Genomic DNA, 23957 nt, shown 5'->3' on the forward strand with positions numbered 1-23957 from the left:
AACATTTAAGGTGACACTATCAATCACTGGCAAACTTCGATAACTCCAGTTAATTTTTGTTCAGAATGATAAAATACTCCACTGGTGAAGAAAATAACAGGGAGTTTCATGCAGGGCTATTTTTCTTCTTGTTTTTCTTTCTATTTAGAAGAAAAATCATGTTAAATCTGCAGCATTTTTAATCAAAAACAGACAAGGGAAATTGAACTATGCACAAACAAGCCTATGCTTTTCAATTGGCTTGTGTTGCTTTCAGTTAAAAGTTTACAGTTTGGAATTTTTTCTTCCTAATATAAATCCAAAACGTTTTGAGAGAAACTGATATTCGTGAGCTTGCTCCTTTAGTCTGTCTTTGAAGAAAGAGGAGTCTGAAATAGAATAGAATTATTCAACCAGCTCTAGACTCAGAACACTTCCCTGGAGGCGTAGATCTGGCAGTATGTAGGTGACTTTGATTTCTTACTCAGAAAAATTATCTATGTGTTATTAATATTAACACATGCTTAGAGGAACAAATGGGGAAGATATTCTAAAATACAGATAAAGATGGATCCTAGAGCTTGAAGTCCCGGTAGCTCGGGTAAGGGGGTGAGGTGCAGCCAAGAGGGAAGGCGTCGCACCGTTTCCCGCTTCCAGGTGGCCACCTGGATGGAAGTTCATGGCTACCAACCACCGCTGGAAGGGAGGGACGCTGCATGTCTTCACTCCCCACCTCTGCCCTGGGAAGCAGCCTGTGGGTACCCATGCAACCCTGTAATCACAGGGAACAAGCGAGCAAAGAGTATGTTGGTATTCTCGGCAGGATCACTTTCCTCAGAGTCCTGCCAGCCTAGCTGTGTGCTGCCCCATCTCGTCAACCGCTATAACGATGACCAAAGAGCAAAACTGGTTTCTGCTGCAAGTTTAGATGGGTCCATAAGCTGCTTCGGAACCTGCAACAGATACATCCAGATGGAGAGAGTGCTAGAAGAGCCTGGACATCCGTAACGTATGAAGCCATAGGACAGTCCCCAACCCTAAGATCTGCAGCTCACCAAAAGCAAATCCTCTCAGTTGGTCTAAAAGATGCTGTTGTCCCTTCGTGCTGGCTGTGCTCAAAGGGAGCGGAATAAAATCAAGGGATTGTTCAGGGCACGATCATAGCATTGGTCTTCCATTCGAAAAAAACTACGTAAGAAAGGAAATAAAGATTCTCTGATTTGTCTGTCAGACATTTAATAGAATAAATTTTGTATTGCAGTGTGGTGTTTAAAGCTCACCATTTTTTTAATAAGGCACTATTAAAAGAAGCTAAATAGATAAAAGAAGATAAAAGAGGAGCTAGCCTAAGAAAAAGCTATTTGTTTTCACTGTCTTCTGTGACAACCTTTTGCTGTCCTGCACTAAGTAGCTTTGCAGAGGGGCACGTGTATTTCTTGGGGTTTTATTATTTGTTTTTATTTTCTGCTATACAGAGTCATGAAACGAGGGGAAAAACATTATTTCAAGGCTTCCAAAAATCAAAATTTATTCATAGAAAAAAAAGCAGAAGGGACACAGTTATGAGCAAGGAACCCTGAAGTCATCTAGCTTGTAATAAAGTCTATAGCTAGCTAGCCACAGGTGCTCTTTACATCCCAGAAGCAAATGCAAGTATGATTGATAGGGATACGATAATGGTTCTGCAACCATAATACAGTCTTTCTGGAGTACAGGTTTGCACCTGCTCAAAGACAAGGCATTAATATTTATTTAAACAAGACCATTAAAAAGAAGGGGGGCGTAGAAATCATTAAGTCTCTAACCCAAGGTAGAACAAAGCATGCCCACGCCAAATGACAGTCTTCTGCATTGCAGAGGAAACACCCCAGCTTTGGTTCGCAGAGCTAGGCACAGGTTCTGGATACCACCTCCCAATTTCTCATGGTATATAATGTTCAGACCGTGCCTCTGCTGCAGCATAACCCTCTTCCTACTGGCTAGGTTGCCTGACATGATCTGAAATCAGAGCGGATTTCAGTCATCCATAGTGTCTGTGGCCAGGTTTACAAAATTATTTAGGTGTGTAAAGATGCAAATAGCATTAGGCCTGCACCAGTGCTTCAGTGATCCCTCTTATGAGCCCAATTAACTTTGTAAATCCAACCCTCCGACAGTTCTGATTTTGCTCACCAGTCAGGTGAGAACATAGCCACCAGAAGTCAAGCAGTGCAAGGCTGAGAGGACAGACTCAAGCACTACATGCTTGCTGCACGTGAAAGCATCGAAACGCGTACCTACAAGTCTTCAATTCACCCCAATTCTGCTTCGCTTAGGAGTAAAGGCTGAGACAGTCTGTGCTACAAATACATTCTGCCCGGTTCCTCAGCTCGTGCACCCTAAGAGAGATCCAGCAACCTGTGCTGCCTTCCCACCCCGTGACACGGTCTTACAACATGTGCAATATTATTTGTGATTTTACTGAAGAGCAATAAAGAAAACTCCTTTCGAATCTTTCTGATCTCAGTAATATCCTGTACACAAGTCATCCTTCAAGGACCACTTCCACACTTGAATTTCCGGATTGCCTTTCAACCCGTTATTACAAGGATTTGTCCTTGTTACGCTCCCAGGACTCGAGCAGCTGCACTGAAATACTTTCTGCAGAGCTTCCAAGTACTCTCTGCAACAGGAGCACTTGGATGCTCATGTAATTCTTCCTATCATTGAAATATGCCTTTCATTTACGATGTATGCCTGATCCAAGTAAATTCTTAATTCTTTTCATATGTCACTATCTGATGACAAATGCCGCATTATTAGATCACTTTCCCTTGGAAGGGACAGAAGTGTATATTTAGGTAATATCCAGCCCCTGGATAGCGTTTGCAGGAAAAGAAAACATTAATCAGGTCTAAAACTAACTGGAATTTGTACGCAACTTTCCATTACCTTCAACGAAGTGAGTTTCCAACAACACTATTTTAAAAAAATATGTATTTGTGAAATTGTGTTTATTAGGGTCTGTATTGTACGGATAGAGATAATAGGATGTAGAAAGAAGTGTGCACCTCACATTATTTTTTAGACACGAGATATACCTTTTACTTCTGCCAGATCTCTCATTCCAATAAACCTGACATACTTGATGCACTTCACTATTTGAATATAATTGCTAGACTGTTGAAATAGAACTTTTGATCAGGAAAGGTAATTCTATGCAAATTTACAGAATTATAGCTATTCTTAAATATAAAATATTTCAAACTATTATTTGAAGAGGAGCTTCGGTGCTTAAATACAATTAAAGGAATCAAGCTTCTAAGGAGATGATCAAATGAAAACAGCTTTACTCTTCCAATAAACCAGTCAAAAAGCCATTCGACAGGAACTGTAAGAAAGAGGTTAGTTGTGTGTCTGTGCGTTACTGTACCCCGTATAAAGCGCAGATACGACCACAATTCTGTGACTTGGCCAAATATCCAGAGCAGACTTTTTCTACGTCTGCGGTCATGAACACGGTGGAGGGCGCTGGCCAGGCTCCAATGGTTTTGTCCCTGTGGAACGGCTCTCCAGACCATCCAGGCACTGCATGGCATTCCTCTCTCAGAGAGCTTTTGGAGTGTGAATCAATTATACATACAGCTTCCCGTGCATCTTCTGACCAGTACAGAGATGCCTGGGATGTGTAATACTCCATTACAATTTACTCCTTTTTTCTTCTGCTCACTTCTTCGACTCCTTTGAAACTGCTTCCAAGTCCAAGTTCAACTTTTCCACAATCTGAGGCTTTCAAAAAGCCAATTCTTAAAAAGCTAATTAATTCCCCATAGGCTTTTTTTTTTTTAAACTCAGTAAATATTTCTGAGATTGCTTTTTGTATAATCAGTGTCAGCAGCTCATTAAAATGCACAGTATGTGTATCATTTTGAATGTGACATGGCTCAGCATGGACGCTCAAGCTGCTTAAAAAGACAGAAAAGAAAAAGATGAGGATAAAATGAAAGCAAAACCCCAGCATTTCCTTTAAGCTGACACCACAGTTGAGAATTTAAGACGGGGCAGGGAGCCTTCAACCCTGCTGTTAGGTGAAAAGTCTAATTGCTCAATGCACTGACTGCCCTCTCCAGCCTGTATGTTTTCCAAAAAGATTTCTTTTACAGAGAGCTTTAAGGTGCTAAAAAAAAAAATGGATTCTACTATCTGGTAATTGTATAAGGTTTTCACTCCAAGTAATGTGAGGATTCTTCTTGAATTAATAATGAATGAAGTAATTTAAAAGGCCTTTAGTGTATGCAGCCAGAAATAAATAATGCCTTAATCTGGGGCATTTTATTTTCCATTAAAACAAACACTTTTTAAAAAGTGTGTGTTATTGAGAAGAACTTTGTTGCTAACATGCCAGATGCCTGCATCAGATGATGGTCGGATGGACAATAACACTCAGGGCTTTTTCCTAATATTTCCTGAGTATTGTTGATGCTTGATGGCTGTAGAAAACATGAAGGTTTAAAATATTGCTTTGGCTCTCCACGAGAAAACCCAAGAGGAAGGGCTCGCCCAGTAGTGGGAGGCTGCAAAGCTGCCGTTCCACTTTAATTAGCCTTATTTCAGTTGGTGTGCGCTCTGTATTGGATAAAACAGACCTCCGTTCATTTGCGGGCAAATTATAATGATGGACACGCTAGTAAAATGGTAACAATGCTAAATGGTAAACTAATTACTAAGTGTGTAGAGTAACTTCTTTAAGCATGTGATAATCACAGGCTGTTAGGCAAGACACCTCTGAGCATCAGAACTGCCATTGCCTGCGTGCAGGGAGCAGCCTATAGCCCAGGTTAATCAAAATAAACTAAATAAATAAACAAAGAGATCAGAGCGCGGTGCCTCATTACCACTGGAACGCACGCCACAGCTCGGCGGTTTAAGAGCCAAAGAGAAGCCGCGACCGCCCCGCACCATCGCGAGGGCTAATTCTTATAAATGGATTTGAGTCTTAGTGCCCATATTAGAATTTAAATTAAATTAAATATTGACCAAAAAAGAACTTGCTGTCAGGTTCAGGGTGAAAAGCTTCAAATACCAAGGAAGCAGGAGTCCTTGAAAGTAGCATCATACTTTCACCTTCACAGGGGAAAAACCCCACGATATGCAGATACACAGCAAGGGGTGGGCTTTTTTGTGTTTGTGTATGACAATAAATCCCCACTGCTATGGTAAACCAGCGAGCTTTTCCTCAACTGATGATGAAGAGAAAGAGAGAGAAAAAAAGAAAAAAAAACTAAGAAAGTTTTTTCTGCATAATCTATCACCACCAAAACTGAGATTTGAGGATCAAAAACTTAGATGACGGCATAGCTGCCTGGCGATGCAGGAAGCAAAGGAAAACCCAGATCACTTCTTGTTAGATATATCAGCGTTGCAAGAACTAAAAGGAATAGAGCTTCCTCTGAAAAGCTGAATTAATAAACATCAGCAATAAAAGACAGTAAGGTGTGGACACTAAGACTGGAGGTCTCAGCTTTTCTTATATTGCTTCTACATTGAACCCAATTCCTCTTTTTCTCTGAGTAACTGTTAAATCAACAGTTTAAATTTTCCTTTTTTTGGGCGAAAAACTAGTTAATGCTTTATTAAGTGGTCATGGAGAAACCTGAGAGATCATAAAAAAAGAAAACATCTATTTTTCGTCAGCAAGATGCGTATGACATAGTCAAGTGCTATTTCTGCTAAGCAGCAATCACCGTGCACGTCATTTCTGAGTTATATAGACCGACGGGATGTTCAGATTTCAGTCCCTACTTCTGTTATCCTGCCAAGGATCGAGGCAGACCATCCACACCTGCCATTAAGGGAGAGCAAACAGGAGGTCTCTGGCGCTCTCTCTAAAAATGCATTTGCTGGCAGAGCTGAAATGCAAGCAACTCTCCATTCAGAGAAATGTCATTTCCAGCGGTAGTTTGAGGGGAAAAGGAGAGGAGTAATGACAGTGTATTAGCTTGAGTTTGCCAAATGCAAAGAACAAACATTCATCTTAGTACCGTTTCAAAAAAAAAATATATGAACGAGCGTGTTATCAACTTTTCAGCGAACAGGAATTAAGTATGTGCTTAATATTAAGCAAGGGCTGAAACGCTATGCTGAGCTGCGTCAACCGGTACAGGTTTCCCGTTTGCTTTGAATAATCCCCATTGGCTACAACGAGGAAAGATTTCTAGCAGTTGGCACACATTTGGAAATGCTGAAGAGCAAAGAAATCACTGACTGAAAGTCTCAGATATGGTGCAAGTCACAATTTGCAGAGGCGATGAAATGACAGAACCTGAGTCAGGTGGATGACAGCATTAGTGTGGAAAGGATTATTAGTGCGAAGGTATTAATAGAGGATATGCAAAGAGGCTCTCCTCTCAGCACTCCTGCGACTGAAGCAGGAGATAAAGTTGCCGATGTTCCCATGAGGAAAACCATTCCCGTCTCCAGCCCAGCCTGCAGGACTTTGGGAAGCGACATTCTTGGGTCGCCCCATCTCTCGCACCAAAACAGGTCTGCAAACGCGCAGGTCTCCTTGCAGAAGGAGGGTGCTTGCACTCCCATTGTAATCCCTTTTGCAAAGGTCTCTAATAATATTTCCTCCCCTGCTCCTTTTAATGAATGGTAATAGAGAACACTTGATTAGAAGCCTTTCATCATTTTAGGACTAGGGGCTTTAGCTTTCTGACCTACTTTCCTTGCCAGTGAAACTCCATTTTTAGCTTCAACTCAAGGTCTGAATGTTACCCAAATTCAGACCATCTGTTTTAACTGCCTACAGGCTGAGAAGTTGATCCAAGCCAGGAAGAATAAATGGAACCAGTGTGTGCATATATTAAGTATTCTCGATGTATTAAATAACCTACTCAGTTTATTCCCGAGTCTCCATAAACGTTCCTGGTTCTTGGGGCAGTGCCTGCTGTTGCTGTAAGGAATATTTATGCCACCAGTTGCTCTCAGAGACTTTCAGCTAGGTCACCTTTCTTGTACAAGTACAGGAACGAGCAGGCTACACCTGACCCCAAGTCCATCTAATCCCTTCTTTTGGCGTTGGGGAGGGTCGGTACGGGCTACCCAGGATACAGATCCCCCGTAAGCGAGTCGATGGCGAATGGCCTGCCTCTCTTTTGAATTCTCACTGCTAGAGAAGCAGCAGAACTTGCATCTCCTCAGAGTGATCCTTTTTCATCCCAGGTGATGTAACTACGTGGTCTCAGTGTCAACAGAGAGATAGCTGGCCAGTCCTTCCGTGAACCTCTAGCAAGGTCCCCCAGTATCTTGAAACAGTGAGTTCCAATGAGGCAACTTCTTGCACTGTACAGAAATCCCTCTCGGTTCTAAACGTCCTGTCCTCCCATTTCACTGCACATTCACTTCTGCTAGCGTGAAAAAAGGGCCTAACAGCATCGCACCTTTCTTCAGGATTTCAGATACAACTCTTAGTCCTTTTATTATACAAAACTCGGTAACAAATATGGCTTAATAAACCAGAACAAAATCAAAAGGCAAAATTTCCTGGAAAATCCCTACCAAATAACTGCTGACCACAGCTTTACAAAAAAAATCAAAACGAATCTGAGTGCTGAAGATGAGCTTCTGCTGCTAGCACTGATAGGCATCTACAGCACTCATCCCTCGCAGCTCGGCTGATGGATGTAATCTCAGCAGAATATCTAGGGAGGATGAGAGCAGCCACGAAAACATTAACAAATAAAATATGCCAGGAAAAAAGAAAACAGTAGTGTAAAACCAAGCCAGATACTGCAGAAGTTGAATACCCAGCTGGGGAGCTGCCCAGCTCAAAACAAGGCAGAAAATAAGTATATTTAATGTAAAAGAATCCTAGCATGAAATAGGCTCTGTACTTCCCCGGACACAGCTGATTTGCTGTTCAAGTCTCTCATTTGACAGCCTGTTTATAGATTCTGTCCCTTCAAAGCCATTACGGCTCTGTTTGCAGCACGCTCTTTCCGGAGGCACCACAAGGCTCCTCACGTGTCAGGTTTCTCAGGCATCCGTCAGTGCATCCCATTCCTTCCAGGATTAGTATATTTAAAAAGCTGACATAGCATACCAGACTGTCCTTATGGACATGGATTACTGAGCCTGCGTCTGCAAAACACTTTCAAAAAACTTCTCCTATATTTTCAAAATATCATGTCAGCATTAACTAATTAATCCTCACAACACTTGTCCGGGACGGCTCTGAAAATATCTTGATCTCACTTACAGACATGGAAAAATCAGACAGAAAGTGGACCTGTCTTTCTGAAGCTATAAAACAAGCCCATGACAGAGACAGCTTTCCGACTCAGGAGCGCTCCATCATCAGTTCTACATTGCATGTCTGCATTCAATCCGTCGGACGATACCACTGCCTCAATAGCTCCAGAGCCCTCCTCCCACCTTCCCGGTACATGGGAATTTAATAAATCACATGTGAAAGCTGGTATGACTCTGCTGAGAAAGGCACCAGCATCTTTACATAGCTGGAGGTACGAATACACGCCAGGATAAAACCCAACCGGGCAGGAAAACGGCACACGGGAGCAGCAGCTCGCTGTGCTCCGGAGAGCTGCGGGTTTTGATGGGGTAATTCCAGCAAGGAATGATGAAACAGCTAATGTGGCAGAGGAACCGTGAATTAAATCCTAAACAAAAGATCTAACTATCCCCAGCCCCCCGTACCATAGCTGTTAATTCCCTGCTCATTTGTCATGTGCAAAACAAGAAAGGAATGAGTAATATTTGCTTTTGTTTTCATTGTATCATTGGAAATGACATGATCATTATTTCACTGGAGGTTCAAAGCAGCATTAGCATGATTACATTGGACTTGTACCTATTAAATGGAGGGACATGAGCTCCTCTGAGCTGTCAAAAGCAACATACGCAGTCCTGCGCTGCGACTGAAACATTCTAGCTGAATTTTAGACATTTTTTTTCCTCTTTTGTGCAAATCAAAACATTGCGCAGCGATTTACTTCCAGTATAAAAAAGGATCTCTTGCACCTGGAAAGCTACATGCTAATTCCATGCTTTATTCTCTCTCTTTTATGCAAAAAGCTTTCAAAATCATATTCTATTGTACGGTATATAATGTTATTATTCTGTACTTATTGTTCTAAAAGCAGAAGCTTACAGGCTGGAGTGAAATCTTCTTTTGACTCTACTGTGCCGGGCAAAAGGTTAGAGAGATAAAGAAGCTCTCAAAGAGCCGTTAATGCCAGCATGAGGCAGAAATACTAAATCATCTGAAGCAGCGTTGTTTCTGTTTCCATCCTCCATGAGCTATTTCAGCTTTCCTAGGCTGTGTGTGAAAACCACCAGGTTTTGCACCACTAGGCAGGAAATGTCCCTTGACCATTTAAACATAGCGACTAGAAAAAGCACAGCCCTCTTCCGACCGGCTGACCCCCGAGCCAGCCATCCCCACGTTCTCGTGGGGGCTCTGCCACCTTAACCAAACCTCCCGGGGCACGGGAGCCTGCACCGGCGCTGCTGGACCCGCTGCTCGGTGGGACCAAACCTCTCCTCTGCAGCTAGAGAAACCCGTGGAGACAAGAGCTATGCAATAACGGTAATTTATGAACCGTAAGCCCCTCCCCAGGTGCACGCCTTGCACCGCCTGAAAAGTCAGCACATATAAAGGCTGCTGGAAAAGAGCATCCTCTGAAAAGCTGTTTCATTGTCCCCACGGAGCTGTTATTGCTGTAGCACCTTCCAATGCCTCCATGCCATAGGATCTTCCAGCTTTTTGACTATGATTCCCTATTTCTAGGGCTGTGAATGTTGCACAGAGGGACAGGATCATCAGAGATGCTGCTGAGAGTCTATTTTTAGCGCGAGTCATTTGATGAGCTGTTCAGCACCTTATTTATTGCTGTCTCCAGCTGGGGAGCTAAGCAGCGTCCAGACACCTCTACCGCTAAAACCAGAACTCAGAAGCAGTGACCTCTGTTTGGTAACATTCTCTGTACTGACAGAGAGAAAAACAACAGCACGTTATACTGTCAAGGCTAATAGCTGCTAATTAGGGTGAGTGACATATCACCCCTTTTAGAGTCAAAGACGACACAAGTCCCAGTACAAATAATAAAAAAAAAAAAAAATGTTCAAATTCTGCATTCAGTCTTTTCCAGTCCAGAGAGCGACCACTTAAAAGTAATTTCCTATTTTGTTTTTTTCCCTGGTTTATCTAAGGCTTTACTTGAACTTTACGTTATGTGTACAGCGAGTAAGAGCCTCAGTGTTCGCAGCATTTCCTTGGTTGGAAAGGGGGCTTTGAGGGGACACCAGGAGGAAAAAGGGGGCAAACCGTCGCTATGTCACTTGAGACACGGGATGCAGGTGTAGAGACTCCAGAACCGCTCCGTGCGCAGAGCGGCGAAGGGACTGCGGCAGCAAGGGCAGCTCCTCCCAAGGGTCGCACGCCTTCGCACGCCCCGCTGCTCGTCTGGCAGCCCGTGTATCTCACCTAGCACAGCCCGGAACCGGAGCTATGAATTCAGCAACTGAAAACTGGCTGAATCTGTTGCCATCTAACTGGATTCCTGGCAAAATAAATAGAAAAGCTGTTTATCTCTAGGCATGTTCCGCATCTGACCTAGCCAATACAAAGCATTTATCTCTGGACAAGCACGGAGCCACGTGCAGACTGTGTATACTCCAGAATTCTGTACAACTGCCTTGCGTTACTAATATTTGTAACGCAGCAGCACTTTGGGGTCACTGCTGGGTGTTGGGTATGTTCGGAATGTGGGGCAGCTCCTGCTCTGAAGAACCTAGCACCTACTTAACCAAGCAGGCAAAGAATGAGTAACCAATTGCCATTTCCTAAATGGGGAACTGAGGTACAAAAAGCTGAAATGATTTACTAGAGGTCACATTAAAAAAGTCTACTGAATTTGCAGCCTCCTGTTGTTTTATTAGAGGCTCAAACATCCTGTTAGACCCTCTGAATGTTAATCATTACCTAACTCTTCTATCTTCTTGCTGCTCTAATGAGGTTATTGATGAATTACTTAAAACGCACTTTCTGTAGAAGAAATTTTTTAGGTGACAAGTTGCCTTTTACTAAACAAATTAATGGGAAAGTTGAGTTCTCTCATTCCAGTCTGGGGAAAAGAAGTTTTGGGTTTAAAATGCCCAATTAGTACTAACTGAAATCCAGTATTTGAGATTATTTGGCACTGTATCTCTTATAAATATGCCATGTGGCCATTAGTACCTCGTGGTAGCATCAGGACAAAAATAGTCACTCCAGCAATTAATATTGCAGTAGCTGCATATGTCAATATAGGAGTAGAACGAGTGCAGCTTTATAGGTTCATTCCAAACCCCGTCAAAGTCAAAGGGAGGTTTCTCATTAAGTACGAGGGGATCTAGACCAGGCTCTGCTGAAGCATAGCTGGGTTTTACTGTGATCAAAAAGCAAGGACCTTTCCAACATCGGTATCACTCACATCACAAAGGCCAGAGAACATGGCTGCAAGCGCACGATGTGCCATGCAAGCCCAGAGGGACGAATCCATCAGCGTTCTCTCCGCAGGTAACTCTGTGGTAGGTCCAGAAGTCAGCGTTACAAGTTTTAGGTCTCATTCCTGTGCAGCCAGTTCCAGCCAGTGCAAAACGTCTCACCGCGGCATCTCTCATAATAGTTTTGCAAATGAAGTTCTACATCTCCCCAGCAAAATCCTCCGTGCTCCAAGACAGTTTGATCTTTCCTGATGGGGTTTTAAAGCACTTTCTCTGAAGTCCCAAGTAATGAGGTAACTCTCAGTCTACACGTAAGAAAAAAAACTCTACAAGACAGACTGTGAGCCAGACACTTATTATTCTACTTTCTACAAATGCACAGAAGGGCTTTCTCTCAGTGCTCCAGGTCACTGAGATCATGTTTGAGGCATATGATTAATTTTCAGCCTTATTGTGTTAAGAGGTGGCAGGAGAAAAGTAAGAAAGATTTTTTTTTTTTAGAACAGTGTTAAATGAGACAGAAGACCTTGTCACTTAGCAAGAGCTTTTAAACTATCTTTGCATAAAGCAGCAGCTAAAAAGTTAATAGACATAAATAGGGTTTTATTGATTTGAGGTATTCTGAGGGGTTGTAATGCAGGTGAAGGCAGGAAAAGGATTCTGCTTGGGATAATTAAACCTTAGCTAGTGAAGCCTGAAGCATTTACACCAAAAAACCAACCAATCAACCAACCCCAAAAACCTGAAAACGTCAAAGAAAAGCTGTCAGCCTGAAACTAAGCCTTTCCTGGGACACAAGCGAGTGTGATAGCCCAGCGACAATATCTTTTATCCAGCTGCTTGGCCACACTGTCTCGCCACCCATCCTAGAAGGAGAGCACATGAGAGACCCCCAGGAGCAAGCAGTTAATGTCTAATGCATTCTGCTTTTCTTCAGAGACCTTCATACCAATGAGTTCTTGGATGGGGGAAAGACATTCAGCTGATAAAAAAGGTGCTTTGAAATACGTGGGTTTCCCCTTGGATGTAAATTACTCTTAGCTCAACTCTATTCCCATAAAAGTTCTTTGTTGGCCATATACTGACATCAAAGGTAAAAATAAAGCCTCAACAGTAAATCATAGAATCATAGAATGGTTTGGGTTGGAAGGGACCTTAAAGATCATCTAGTTCCAACCCCCCTGCTGCGGGCAGGGACACCCTCCACTAGACCATGTTGCCCAAAGCGTCGTCATTTGCCTTTTCAATATTTGCTGCATCAAGCACCAGAACATCCCAAAGAAAAGCATGGAAACGCCAAACACCATCTGCTAGCAACTAGGGGCCTCTCCAGATGTCAAGCACCCTAAAACAAGGGATGTCTTCCTTAGACTCAAGGTTTTAGTTTTACCATCCTTTCCCTGTCTACTGCAAAACTTCAGTAGGTTGCAGTAGGTCCTGCCTAGGACCTCCCCTCTACTCCAGGCTGTAGGCAGGTCACATAAACCTGCTTGTAGTGGGATTTCAGAGTACAGCGTGTCCTCCTGAGTCAGAGGTACTTTGGGAATTCCTGTCCCCAGTGGTTTGCACACAGTCATTTCAGTATCAGAGATTTTTTTTTTAAAAATCTGTTGTTATTTGGCTGCTTGCTTTTCCCTTTCCTCCAGATGAAAATTACTTCAATGAATATTGATATTAATATATGTTTGCACACAAGCATGTAATAAACGGCTCACTGTAAATTCAGTCAGTGGCTGTGCTAATCATGTTCCTATCATACTCCAGGGGCATTAGCTACAAATGAGCTCTTTGGTACATGATCAGAACACACTGCAATCCACATCCAGCTGTCTGGATGGGTTTTTATTTGCCTATCAACCATTTGCAGAAGAAAGCGGTGAAATCACTTGTAGAGGGCAAACTGCAGGAGGGTATAGAACTAAAGTGTAGAACTGCTGCAGAAAGGTTCTACAATGTGCAAAGTAAAAGCACAAACAGCAAATAAACACTCAACAGAGTAGTGATTTCTGTTGCGTGGAATCCACAGAACCTAAACCAGCATCATCTTCCATCTGTGTAAAATGGATTATTCCAACTCAGATTCTGCTGGTATTATTTAACGTACGAATTACAATTGCTAATGAAGATTGCTGGGTCAAACCCAGTGCAGAGGATTGAATAATTTTTCAGCTAGTCTCATATTCCTGACAATTCGCCCATTACTGAATCCAGACTTTGAATGAACCCCAAATTTCTGACTGTGTAGATGGCAAGGAAACTGCTGGGTTTTGAAACCAGAGTGTAAATCGGTCCTCATTTGCACCTGGATACAAGGGAATGAAAACATATGAACCTGCTCACAAGCAGACATACAGTTTTAAGTTTGTTGGAGCTCATCTACATGGAGAGGTAGGTACTAAACGAGCGAGGATGTGAATTTAACGTGCTCAGCAGCTACCTGAACTGGCACGTCTACTCTGGAACAAGAGTGCCTTTCTCTGGTTTAGCTTAATTCATTGCCAAAGCGTGGCGTGAATCGTCATCTCCAGGATGACAGCACCACACGAACTGGCGCTTGCATGGTGGATTTCTAAGCTTGAGTGTCTGACCCGGACACTCACCTTGCTGCTCGCTCAGGAAACCTGAAAAGGCTTTTGGTGCCGTTGCACTTGTCTGAAGAAGGGGCTTCCTTTTTTTTTTTCCCCCCCTCTAGTTATGGTGACATGGTGCCCAAGACAATTGCTGGGAAGATATTTGGCTCCATTTGCTCCCTGAGCGGAGTGCTGGTCATTGCTCTGCCGGTTCCAGTCATTGTTTCCAACTTCAGCCGAATTTACCACCAGAACCAGCGAGCCGACAAGCGGAGAGCACAGAAGGTAAGCCATCCCGCGTGGCCGCCAAGGGCTCAGCAGCTGCCGGGAAATCTCAGCCCCTGCTTGTCACCACGGGGCTCGGACACACCGGGGACAATTCTGAGCATTGCAGAGGGCATCCCGCACGCACCCAACCCTCCACCTACACCCGCGTGGACTTACCTTCATGCGCACCGATAACTACCTAGTTATAGGTAAGCTAGTTCACAGCACGCACGGCGTACTGGCCTATCTTTAAAGACTGGAAGCAACAGGGCTTTTATTGCTACACACCAGTCTGAAATAAATGTATATATATAGTCATAAACCCTTAAATCGTGAACAGGAGCTGTTTATCTTTCTGGCTGCTTGGTTCCTGTTGTCTCTGGAGGTTTGAAAACACCCATCCAGAAACATACACTTAGCAGTACACGTTACCCCTGGAAGCTGCAGACTGTAACACAGACAAAACACTGGGGATACACAAAAGCCCCTGGAAACGTGAGGGGATTACTAAATATTCTAAAATCTGAACAGTTTGTACCAGTATAAGCTTACTGATTCACAAAGAAAGTCTAACAGGTTTACCGTATCTCTATTTCAGTCTGCTAAATTACACCAAAACCAGAATCGGGTTTTTACAACTGCAAACTAAAGGTCTGGGGTTTTTTTCTCCCTGTGGAACGCTGTCTGCCAGCAATTCAAGACTCAAGGGACCTGATGGAGAATAGTAGTAGAAAGATGTGCTATTTCTGCTTCAGGCAAGCATCTGGGCCGTGCCTACTTCTTGCATCTCAGGGAGCTGACAGCAGAGAGCTGAAATGCAAGACCTACAAAACCACAAAATTTGGCAGTCAAAACACATCAGGAGAGTAGCGGAGAGAGGGAGAGAATCATGCAGGAATGAGCTGCAGTCTCCATAGGTCACTGCTGGGTTTTATACATACCTGCATTAGGTTTGGCATTGTACACGTGAAACATCAAGCTGCAGCAATTTTGGGAGGCATTTTTGAGGGAGAGTTGTTTATCTGGTTAGTCATACAACATAATACAGACAAAAAAACCCCTAAAGATATCATAATGAAAGTCCACTCTGTACCACCACACACTGTTCAGTCAGCAGCTGGACAGTGGGAAACCGGTATGGATCGTTACATCCATTTAATGAAGTTCAGTGATTTGCAGAGTGGGTTGCCTAACATGGGGCTACACCCAGGCATAAGGTATCTGGATTTAACTTGCAACAGGAACATGCTCGGTGGCAATGCGCAGGAAGGACTGGAGTGCTCGCAGAGAGGCTTGTTAAGGGGACAGTGTGCAATAGCCCATTTAAATAATTGAGGACTGTGAGAGAAAGCACTTGTTCTACTGAAATGGCACACGCACACAGACAGGACCTGCTTTACAGTACAGTCTAGGCAGCAGATAAATAGGCAAGACAAATAAACGGACAAGATTTGTGCATAACCATGGATCACAGCACAAAGAAGCTCCAGGACTGACTCCCGGTCTGCGCTTTCAGATGAGGCTGTCCCTCTCGCCAGGCAGCATACCGGAGCTCTTGTTCTGATTCACCTTCTCCTTTATTTGTTGGACTGTGATCCCCTTGGTGACAAAGAAATGTGCCACCACCTTTGATGCCAATATGATTGATTGCAGCTTTTATGAGGTTTGCTGTATTGACACACACAGTGTATAATTTCCCCCCATTTGAATTTCTAATTCCCTTGATATTGGATGAATTTCTGGGCTAAGAAAGTTTTCTCAAGTCAGAAGTGTGAGTAATTTTCACATGATCATCACCGCATGAATACTAAAGAGAACGAAAGAGACAGAAGCACATTAACGACAGTCTCTCTGGAGATGGTCAGGACGTCCACGGGGACGTTAAGAATCTGCTTTGATAGCACACTTGTTCCAGCATCATCCTCCAGTGAGCCGAATCCCTTCGTCAGGAATAGGAAAGTTCTAGCGATAGGTAAAACTCCATCCCCATCTAATTAAAGATACAAAGACATTTGCATGGCTTTTTCAAGAAGGTTGGAAAAAGCTCTTTGCACTCTCGCAGTCCTTGAATACCAAGAGCCCAGCAGCAGCAGCACCTGATAAGCAGAGTTTAGAGGACACAGCTTTGACGAAATAACACAGACGTCTTTCTTAAGTTTCTAGTGTGCCAAATAAATGATTTTTCTCTTTTAATTGAAGAGTAAATAATTTGTAGGGTATGTATTAGAACTTCTTCTCAAGTATTTCTACTATTTAGTTCAAGAATCGTAACTATTATAACCTAATCTTGAAACTACTTGTACATTATAGACAATATTTATTGTTTATGAACTCAGGCTGAAGTTTTCCAGTGAGAAATAAGAAAGGCAGAAGTACTGTAGGGGTGTCAGATTGGCTGGCTGTGACATTACCAGATTGGAAGGTCGAGGCGTGAGCAAACCTGGGCTCTGCAGCGCAGTGGGGCTTCTGAGGGGTTGCGCTCCAGAAACCAGGAGAACGCAGCACAGCCCCAACGTCCCTCTGGGTTATAACGTGCTCACTCTTAACTTTGTCTCCTAACTGTTGAGGAGGCTCTGGTCTAGCAGGAAGAGGTATTTAAATAGAATGAATAAAATATCGGGAGGTGGCTGTTACTCATCAGCATCTATTCTTCAACTAACTAAGGGGAAATGTTCCTTAAAAAAGAAAAAAAAAAAAAAACCACCACCCCAAAACCAAACTACCAGTGATTTAATCACCTTGAAGATAAATTATTCTTTGCCAAACCTGCACTGCAAGAGAATTAATTACAAGGAGATCTGGCAAACTTAATTTATTGTGCTGTGTCATCAAATTTTGTCCTCTGGCATGCAGCAAGGACCGGGTCAATCTGAATGGAAGAGGAATTGATCATTTCTGACAAGGTTCATTTTGGTAAAATTGTTTTTTTTTTCCCCCAAAGACTTTTTTTTTTCCTTTTTGACTGATGTGCTAAGAATAGACCTTCCTGACTTTGAAACAATGCTGTTCTCCAGCGAATGTCACAGCCTCTGATTTTAAAAGAGAATTTGACACTTAAAAGGCTTGACAATAGAATGACTTTGTAATTCAGGTAATGGTGGAGTCTCTCTCGCTGCTTTCAGTTTGCAGCATGGATGCAATGTGAAGACGACGACAAGTATCTGGTGCTGGTGTGAAGGACTACACCTCCCACTTTTCAACCCTAGAAAGAGAAAGCAGAGGCAGCTACCAACAGCTACTGAAATGCTGCTCCTTTAGCAGCAGTAGAAAAAAAGTGAAGCAGTTCATGGTTTAGCGAATACAGCCCCAAGCCACAGCTATTCCCACCGGAGCAGGGCAGTAGAGAAATGCACGGCTGAAAGACTGCCAGATAACACGGTACTGAAAGGAATAGATGCAGCCTTTGAGCTTAGTGCAGCAAAGACCCCAGAACCGCAGATCGCACTCCCAAGGTTTGCAGGAACGTTGTAGACTGCTGGACTCAGAGACTGGTCAAAAATCCTGCAGGAATGATCCTTCTTGAGTAAACTCTAGCTGCTGACAGGCAAATGTAATCCCATGTCCTCAAGAGGAGAGCCGATACTAAAATCAAAGGCCCTGTCTTTGCACAAACAGCAAGAAAAAAAAAGGAAGAAGGAGGAGAAGAAAACACTAGACCTCTTAGTGAAAACAATTCTAGAAAGGTGTTTTTCAAAGAGTTATTTGAGCCTTTGTTGGTCCTTAATCTCCCAGGTCCAATGACTCTTGTCTTTGTCCAGCTTTAGAATAACCAACTCGGGTCCCTCAGCTGGAAAGATTGTGCCAAGTGCAGCAACGTGAGTGTGCTCTTTTGGGCGTTCTTGTTCCTGGAATGATGCTTCAGAAAAGACAACTAGAGATGCCTTCAGTATCTCCCCAAACGGCTCCAATCCAGTCCGACTAATCAGAGCAGTACGACCCCATCGGCTCCAACGTCCCTTTCCCTTGGGAAACAGGAGTTGGCAATAAACTGCACAGGAGCTCTCAGAAACGTGAGTCTGCTCAGGTGGGCCAGTGACTGACAGACAGCAACGTGCAATAGCAGCTTTTCAGTAAGAAAAAAAATAGTAAGACAGAGAAAAATACTGTAACAAGGGCAACAGAGCATTACAGGGTAAGCCTGCGTGGTTGGGAGCCCCAGCTCCCTGCACACGTGAACATACATGCCGATGAAGACGCTAAGGCCTCAAAAGCAGATTTAAAGCAGTTTTGAACAGCCTCAGAAGGCACATGGAACTAGAGTGGCAGCTGAAACGTCTGGAAGTAGCTACAACAGCCTAAAGCAAACCGGTCTGTAGACCAGCCTCCTCAGGGCTAAAATTTACCCAACTGAACTGTTCTAGATCATCTCAGTTTGGGGGAAAACAGACGTTCGGAAAGGGGCCTCTTGCACAATGACGTGTGCCTCCTCACGTTTGCACAACAGGGGAGGGAGAAACGTAAATGCTCAGATGCTGTGAAGAAAAAAACCCTGTTTAAAGTGCATTTATCATTTAATGGTCAGATTTGCAAAACGAGCCAGGATACTGAAATGGCTGATAATCTCAGAGGGATTAGCATGGGTTTAGTGGTGCATTTCACAGGGGCTAAACTGAAACTGCCATCTACAAATAAAAAACTTGAGTAATCGCAGTGCTTGGTTTCAGGTCTGCAGTAAATATGCTTTTGAGGACTACAGCTTCTTAGCCTGTTCAGTCCATTTCATTTATTATCTGGTGGCCTTTGACTCTATGAGAACAAGCAAGGTACTGCAAAATCCTTGAAACAGACTTCTCATTTCATCCTCGAGGCTGTAAGTTTCCAGGAAAGAACCAAACACCCAGATTTAGGCAAGGAAAGGACTACCCAGGACAAAATCATTTTGCAGAGCCGCTCTCACATAAAACTATAATAGAGAAGTGAAAACTGTAACGCAGGCTGTCAAAGAGTAGGTGGTATAAATTAGGTGAAGCAGAGAAGTGGACATGTTGCCTGGTGGATGAATTAAAGCATTCAATCACAGAGCCAATATCAGCAGAAGAAAGGAAGGAAGGGGCGAGGAAGAAGCCGTCTCTTTTCAGATGGAAGTCGATGAGAGGAAGTAGATGGAGGAAGGTTATTCCTGACAGCGAGCGCTACTCGTGAGATGGTTGCACACAGGCAGCTATGACTCTGCAGACTGATGGAGAGGTAACTATGGAGATGCTCAAAAGGGGCTTAAGCCAAAAGGAAGGAAGAGTAAGGACACAAACGTCTTTCTGGTTGTTCCGTAAGAGGCACGTTAGAAACAGCCTGTTCCAGACCCAGCCGTCACTCCCAGAGGCACGGCAAACAGGACTGCAGTCAGCAGAGCGGATGAAGAGAGAAGACGGTGATGAAGAGAATGCTTAATACCGATTTATGTCATCATCGTACCCATGAGAAAGACGGCCCACACACCTGTCAATAATGAGGCCATTATAATAATTGATTTGCTACAGAGCAGGGGAGTCAGCTTTGAAATGTTCTGTTTTGCAGCTGACACCCTAAATTTTGGAGGTGGGTTAGTGAACTTCAGAGTGTGGAACAGAACGGCCAGAAAAAGCGACTCGAGCAAAGCTGTGAGCTGTCTAAGGAGAGCTCAGCGACAGAACATGACTCAGATCCCAGCAGGGGATGGGGTTGGGAACTTAAGGAGAGAGAGAAACAATAAGGTTATAACTGGAGCTGGCTGACATTTAAAAAACATGGGTTTTTTTCAACCACAATGAATCTGTGTGGAATATGTTTTTGTTGTTGTTGATATTTAACAGTTTTTGACAGGGGGAAAAAAAGGGGTTTTTTAATTTTATTTTTAAAAAAAAAAAAAAATTTCATGTTTGCTGCAGTAGGTACCTCTTTCTCTTCCTCCTCTGCTTCCCATTTGTCACATCCCCTAATATAGTTCAGGGGAGGAAAAAAAAAAACCAAACCAAAACAAAAAAACCCTAAGGAAATAAACCAACCAGGAATACTTCCTCTTTTCTTTCGTATCATCCAGGAAAGCAAAATGGCATTTTCCATCAGTTCAGCTAGTTCAAATTCCCTGGATCCCAAATTGTGTAAGACAGCTAGATGTCCCCTCTGAAAGGAAGGACTGAAATCACTGAGCTAGAGCTTACAGGTTCAGCCTCCAAAGCAAGACCATACATCTAAATATTTACGCCTGTTGCCAATAGTGGCCCAATGCCCAGCTGAAGTTACTTCCACACACATCCAGGAGCCACTCTACATTGGTTTCATGCCTTGAAGCCTTTCACGTCATGTCTCGGTCACCCCCAGATAACAGCCTGCAATGCGTAAGAACCCGACTAATCCATCCTTAGGGTCTCTCCTCGGTCATCTCAGCAAGAGGGTGTCCCCTTTCCGCTGTTGGAAGTCTGGGTTGTGCATGGCTGCCTCGGTCCAGATGGCTCCATTATGTAGCACAGTTGGTAGGATTTGTAATGGCTGATGTTGCCCACTTCATCCCAGATGTCTAAATAAACACAAGCTGAAATCGCCTTGTCAAGGAGACCCGCGTGCAAAACATTCAGCCAAAAAACGCTGGGAAGCCCTGCCCTACTTTGGAACTGGGTTCTAGTGATCAGATTCTTTGCTGTTACCTTCATTAATTAGTTATTTTACCACTCTGCCTAAGTAATGCAGAATCGAGTGAGCTGGGTGCAGTTTAGCTCCCATGCAGGTCCCAGCCTACGTACTGAGTCTGGCTTGAACACCCCTGCGCCAACTGCAATATACGGTCTAGATTAATGGATACAGATACATCCACTGGATCAGGAGAAAACATAACTAAAAGTGGGTGTAAATGGCAGTAAAGCTTATTGCAGTTACTAATTTGTACCATGACAGCGATATGCAGATGAAGAACAAGGTTTGTCACTGATACGTGTTGTGCTGGGATGGCAGTACGGGTGTCCGATCACGGATGTCAGATAGATGGGAACACTGCAGTCTACCAGCACATCTCTCAAGGGCCACTGCAGAATTTCCCTGCTTACACACTGCCAGATGTCTTACACAGCCCAACTTGAGAAGCCCTAGAATCTCATTACCCCATTCCTCCCACTCCACCCAGCAGCACTGGTCTGCAAAGTCTGACTCAGAACAAGCCTCTGTTGTTCCAAGGTCATGAAAATCCCATCAAACAGCAACTGCTGATGACTTCAGCATCACATCGGGCTCCGAACCAGCACGCAGCAGGCCCTCTCTGGGCCTGAACAGGAGCCTGCCGTCCTCTTTTGCCTCCCCACTACAGCCAGGCTCACTGTTTTGACAAACTCTGATGCTGCAGCAGCATCGCCCTTCCGTACTTCCCTCTCTGACTCAGGGTTTTTTTCCACGCATAAAAATCCATTTCTTTCCCTAGCTCGGTGGCTCCTTGCAGAGTTACTTCACATACATGTACGAGGTTATAAAGTGAAACCGTTTTATGGTAATACAATTCATACCCAGAATTTTAAATGCATCTATCTGAGCTTTTGCACTAGCAGTTATTGCTGACTCACCAAACAAGGCAGCAGAAATGACAGCACATGCTTTCCTGACCAGTCACGGAGAGCAAGCAGAGCAACAGTAAATACTGGCGGAGAACGGTTCATGAGCAGGCAAGAGCATGCATAAAACTTACAGATAATTTGAAAAAAAATAAATATATCTATATGGGGCAATCACAGTCTGCCTGTGAATACTGTGCAGGAAGAAAAAGCAGTTCAATTCACCAGACAAATTGCTCTATAGGAAATAGTTCCTCATTTCTGCTCTTTGTCACAGTACAGAACTCTTCTGTTTACTATGCAGACCGCTGCCTGACAGCAATTCAGCCACCTGTTCCCCATGTAAGTGCAGCCATTCAGACCGAACTCAGCATTAACTCCGAACAAATACAATAATAGAGAGCAATTCTACACATTGTCCACAAGCTCCGGTACCCAGGCGCCAGTGCGTTTCTGTCCACATATGAAGCATCAGCTTCGTTAGCGATTGAGTCAGGACAATTAGGAGCCATTCTAGCAGGGAGAGCGAAGCGATGCTGGAATGCACAAACAAGGGCCAGAGCAGCGCGTAGCCATGACGACTCGGCAGCTTTCTGCTGACGAACCGGGACCCGGGACATCACGCCAGGCAGGCTTCTCCCGCCGCATCTGCCGAACCACGGCACGCAGCCAACGTGCTGTGCCTGTCAGTGTAAGGACGTGAGCGGAGACACACGATCTTCTAAGAGCCTTCGTTTACCAAGCAGGACCATGGGATGGGTATGTGATGGATTTTTTTTTCCCCCCCAGAAGCCTAATGCAAGAGTTTTGTCCTGAGAGACTCCAGGGGCAAGAGTAACAACTTCAGTAAGAAAGCTAATTGCACTGCACAGTGACTTTATTGTCATCTGATGACTTCTGAGCAATTTGGTTCTTCACCAAGCAACGCTTCTCTCAATTCATGGTGAAAGCTCGTAGCACAGAGAAGCGGGACGAAGCACGCACAGCTCCTGGCCCTGCCCCGCCAGCAGCACCATTGCCCACACTCGCACTGAACCCCGTTCACTCCCCTTGCTGCCGGTGGGTACCTGCCTGTCGGAGACCACACGTAATCCAGCTGCCAGCGAGCACGCAACGAGGCAGGAAAACAGTCCCACCATCATCTCTTCCCCATGGGCTTTGTTCCACGAGGGAGAATGAAAGGCACGAGTTCTACAAATTTGTTTAGTTTTTCCTGAGTTTCATGCAGAAGTTGCGTGGTCGTCATCCCCATTCCCCCTCCCATGTTTTCACCATCTCCCTGGGGAAGGTGTGAGCAGCACTGTGTGAAGCAATTACCTTCATTTTCTGTAGCTCATCCCAGGCCTCCACACCATTAATTAGTGTTCATATATCAGGTCTAGTAAGTCAGCATGTGACACTAGATCAAATTCTGTTAATTTCTCCATCCCCTGAATTCTTTATAGCTATTAATTAGGGGTGTGAGCTGTGTGAAAGATGTTATAGAAGTGAAATCTGGAAGCGCAGACAGACAGATAAATCACAGGCAGACAGATGCTCATCACACTTCGCTTTCAGTGAAACACAGAACCTTATTTTAGGATAATGGAGAACAGCAACCTCTCAATTAATGATGCAGAAAAACAGGAGGCTATTTTCTTGAGATGTTTATCAAGTAATACATTTGTAGACAAATTCTGACACCCTAATTTACACCCCAGAATACTTCACTTCTAACTCTAACAAACTATACCAGATTCCCTCTACAATTGGTACAGCACCTCTTTGACCACACATCCCTGGCACGATTTTGACCCAAGTTCTAAAATCTATCACAGCATTAAGAATACAAAAAAGGGTACGTAGGAATTTCTTTTATTACTATTTTAAGAGGCAAACTTAAGAGGCGATGAGAGCAAGCTTTGTCAGTCAGCTGGAGTAGCAGGATAGGAACCTCTAGAGGAAGCTTTGAATTTCAGCCAAGGTGCAATAACTATGTATAACCTATATTTCAATCAAGGAACAACTGTCCATAAGGTCAGTTCTTATAGAGAACAAGGTCTGACTGTAAACCTTACTGGGTGGATGGATAACTTAAAAAAAAAAAAGTGTTAGAAATAAGCAGGGCGTCTACAGAGGATAAAAATATGAAATGGCCTCCAAA

At 43.7% G+C, this 23957-nt stretch overlaps 1 protein-coding gene across 7 annotated transcripts in view; it reads left to right on the forward strand.

Annotated features, from left to right (window-relative positions):
- Positions 1-23957, forward strand: part of KCND3 (potassium voltage-gated channel subfamily D member 3) — a 124426-nt gene that overhangs the window by 80879 nt on the left and 19590 nt on the right. For all 7 annotated transcript variants that reach the window (XR_008574135.1, XM_054803534.1, XM_054803538.1 and 4 more), the window contains exon 3: positions 14159-14321. Coding sequence is in view for 6 of the 7 variants with exons in the window: in XM_054803534.1 (XP_054659509.1) it covers positions 14159-14321 (163 nt within the window). In the remaining variant the exon portion in view is untranslated. The remainder of the gene's footprint in view (positions 1-14158; positions 14322-23957) is intronic.

This window comes from Grus americana, chromosome 25 (genome assembly GCF_028858705.1).
Source record: "Grus americana isolate bGruAme1 chromosome 25, bGruAme1.mat, whole genome shotgun sequence".
In the NCBI taxonomy this organism is placed as follows: Eukaryota; Metazoa; Chordata; class Aves; order Gruiformes; family Gruidae; genus Grus; species Grus americana.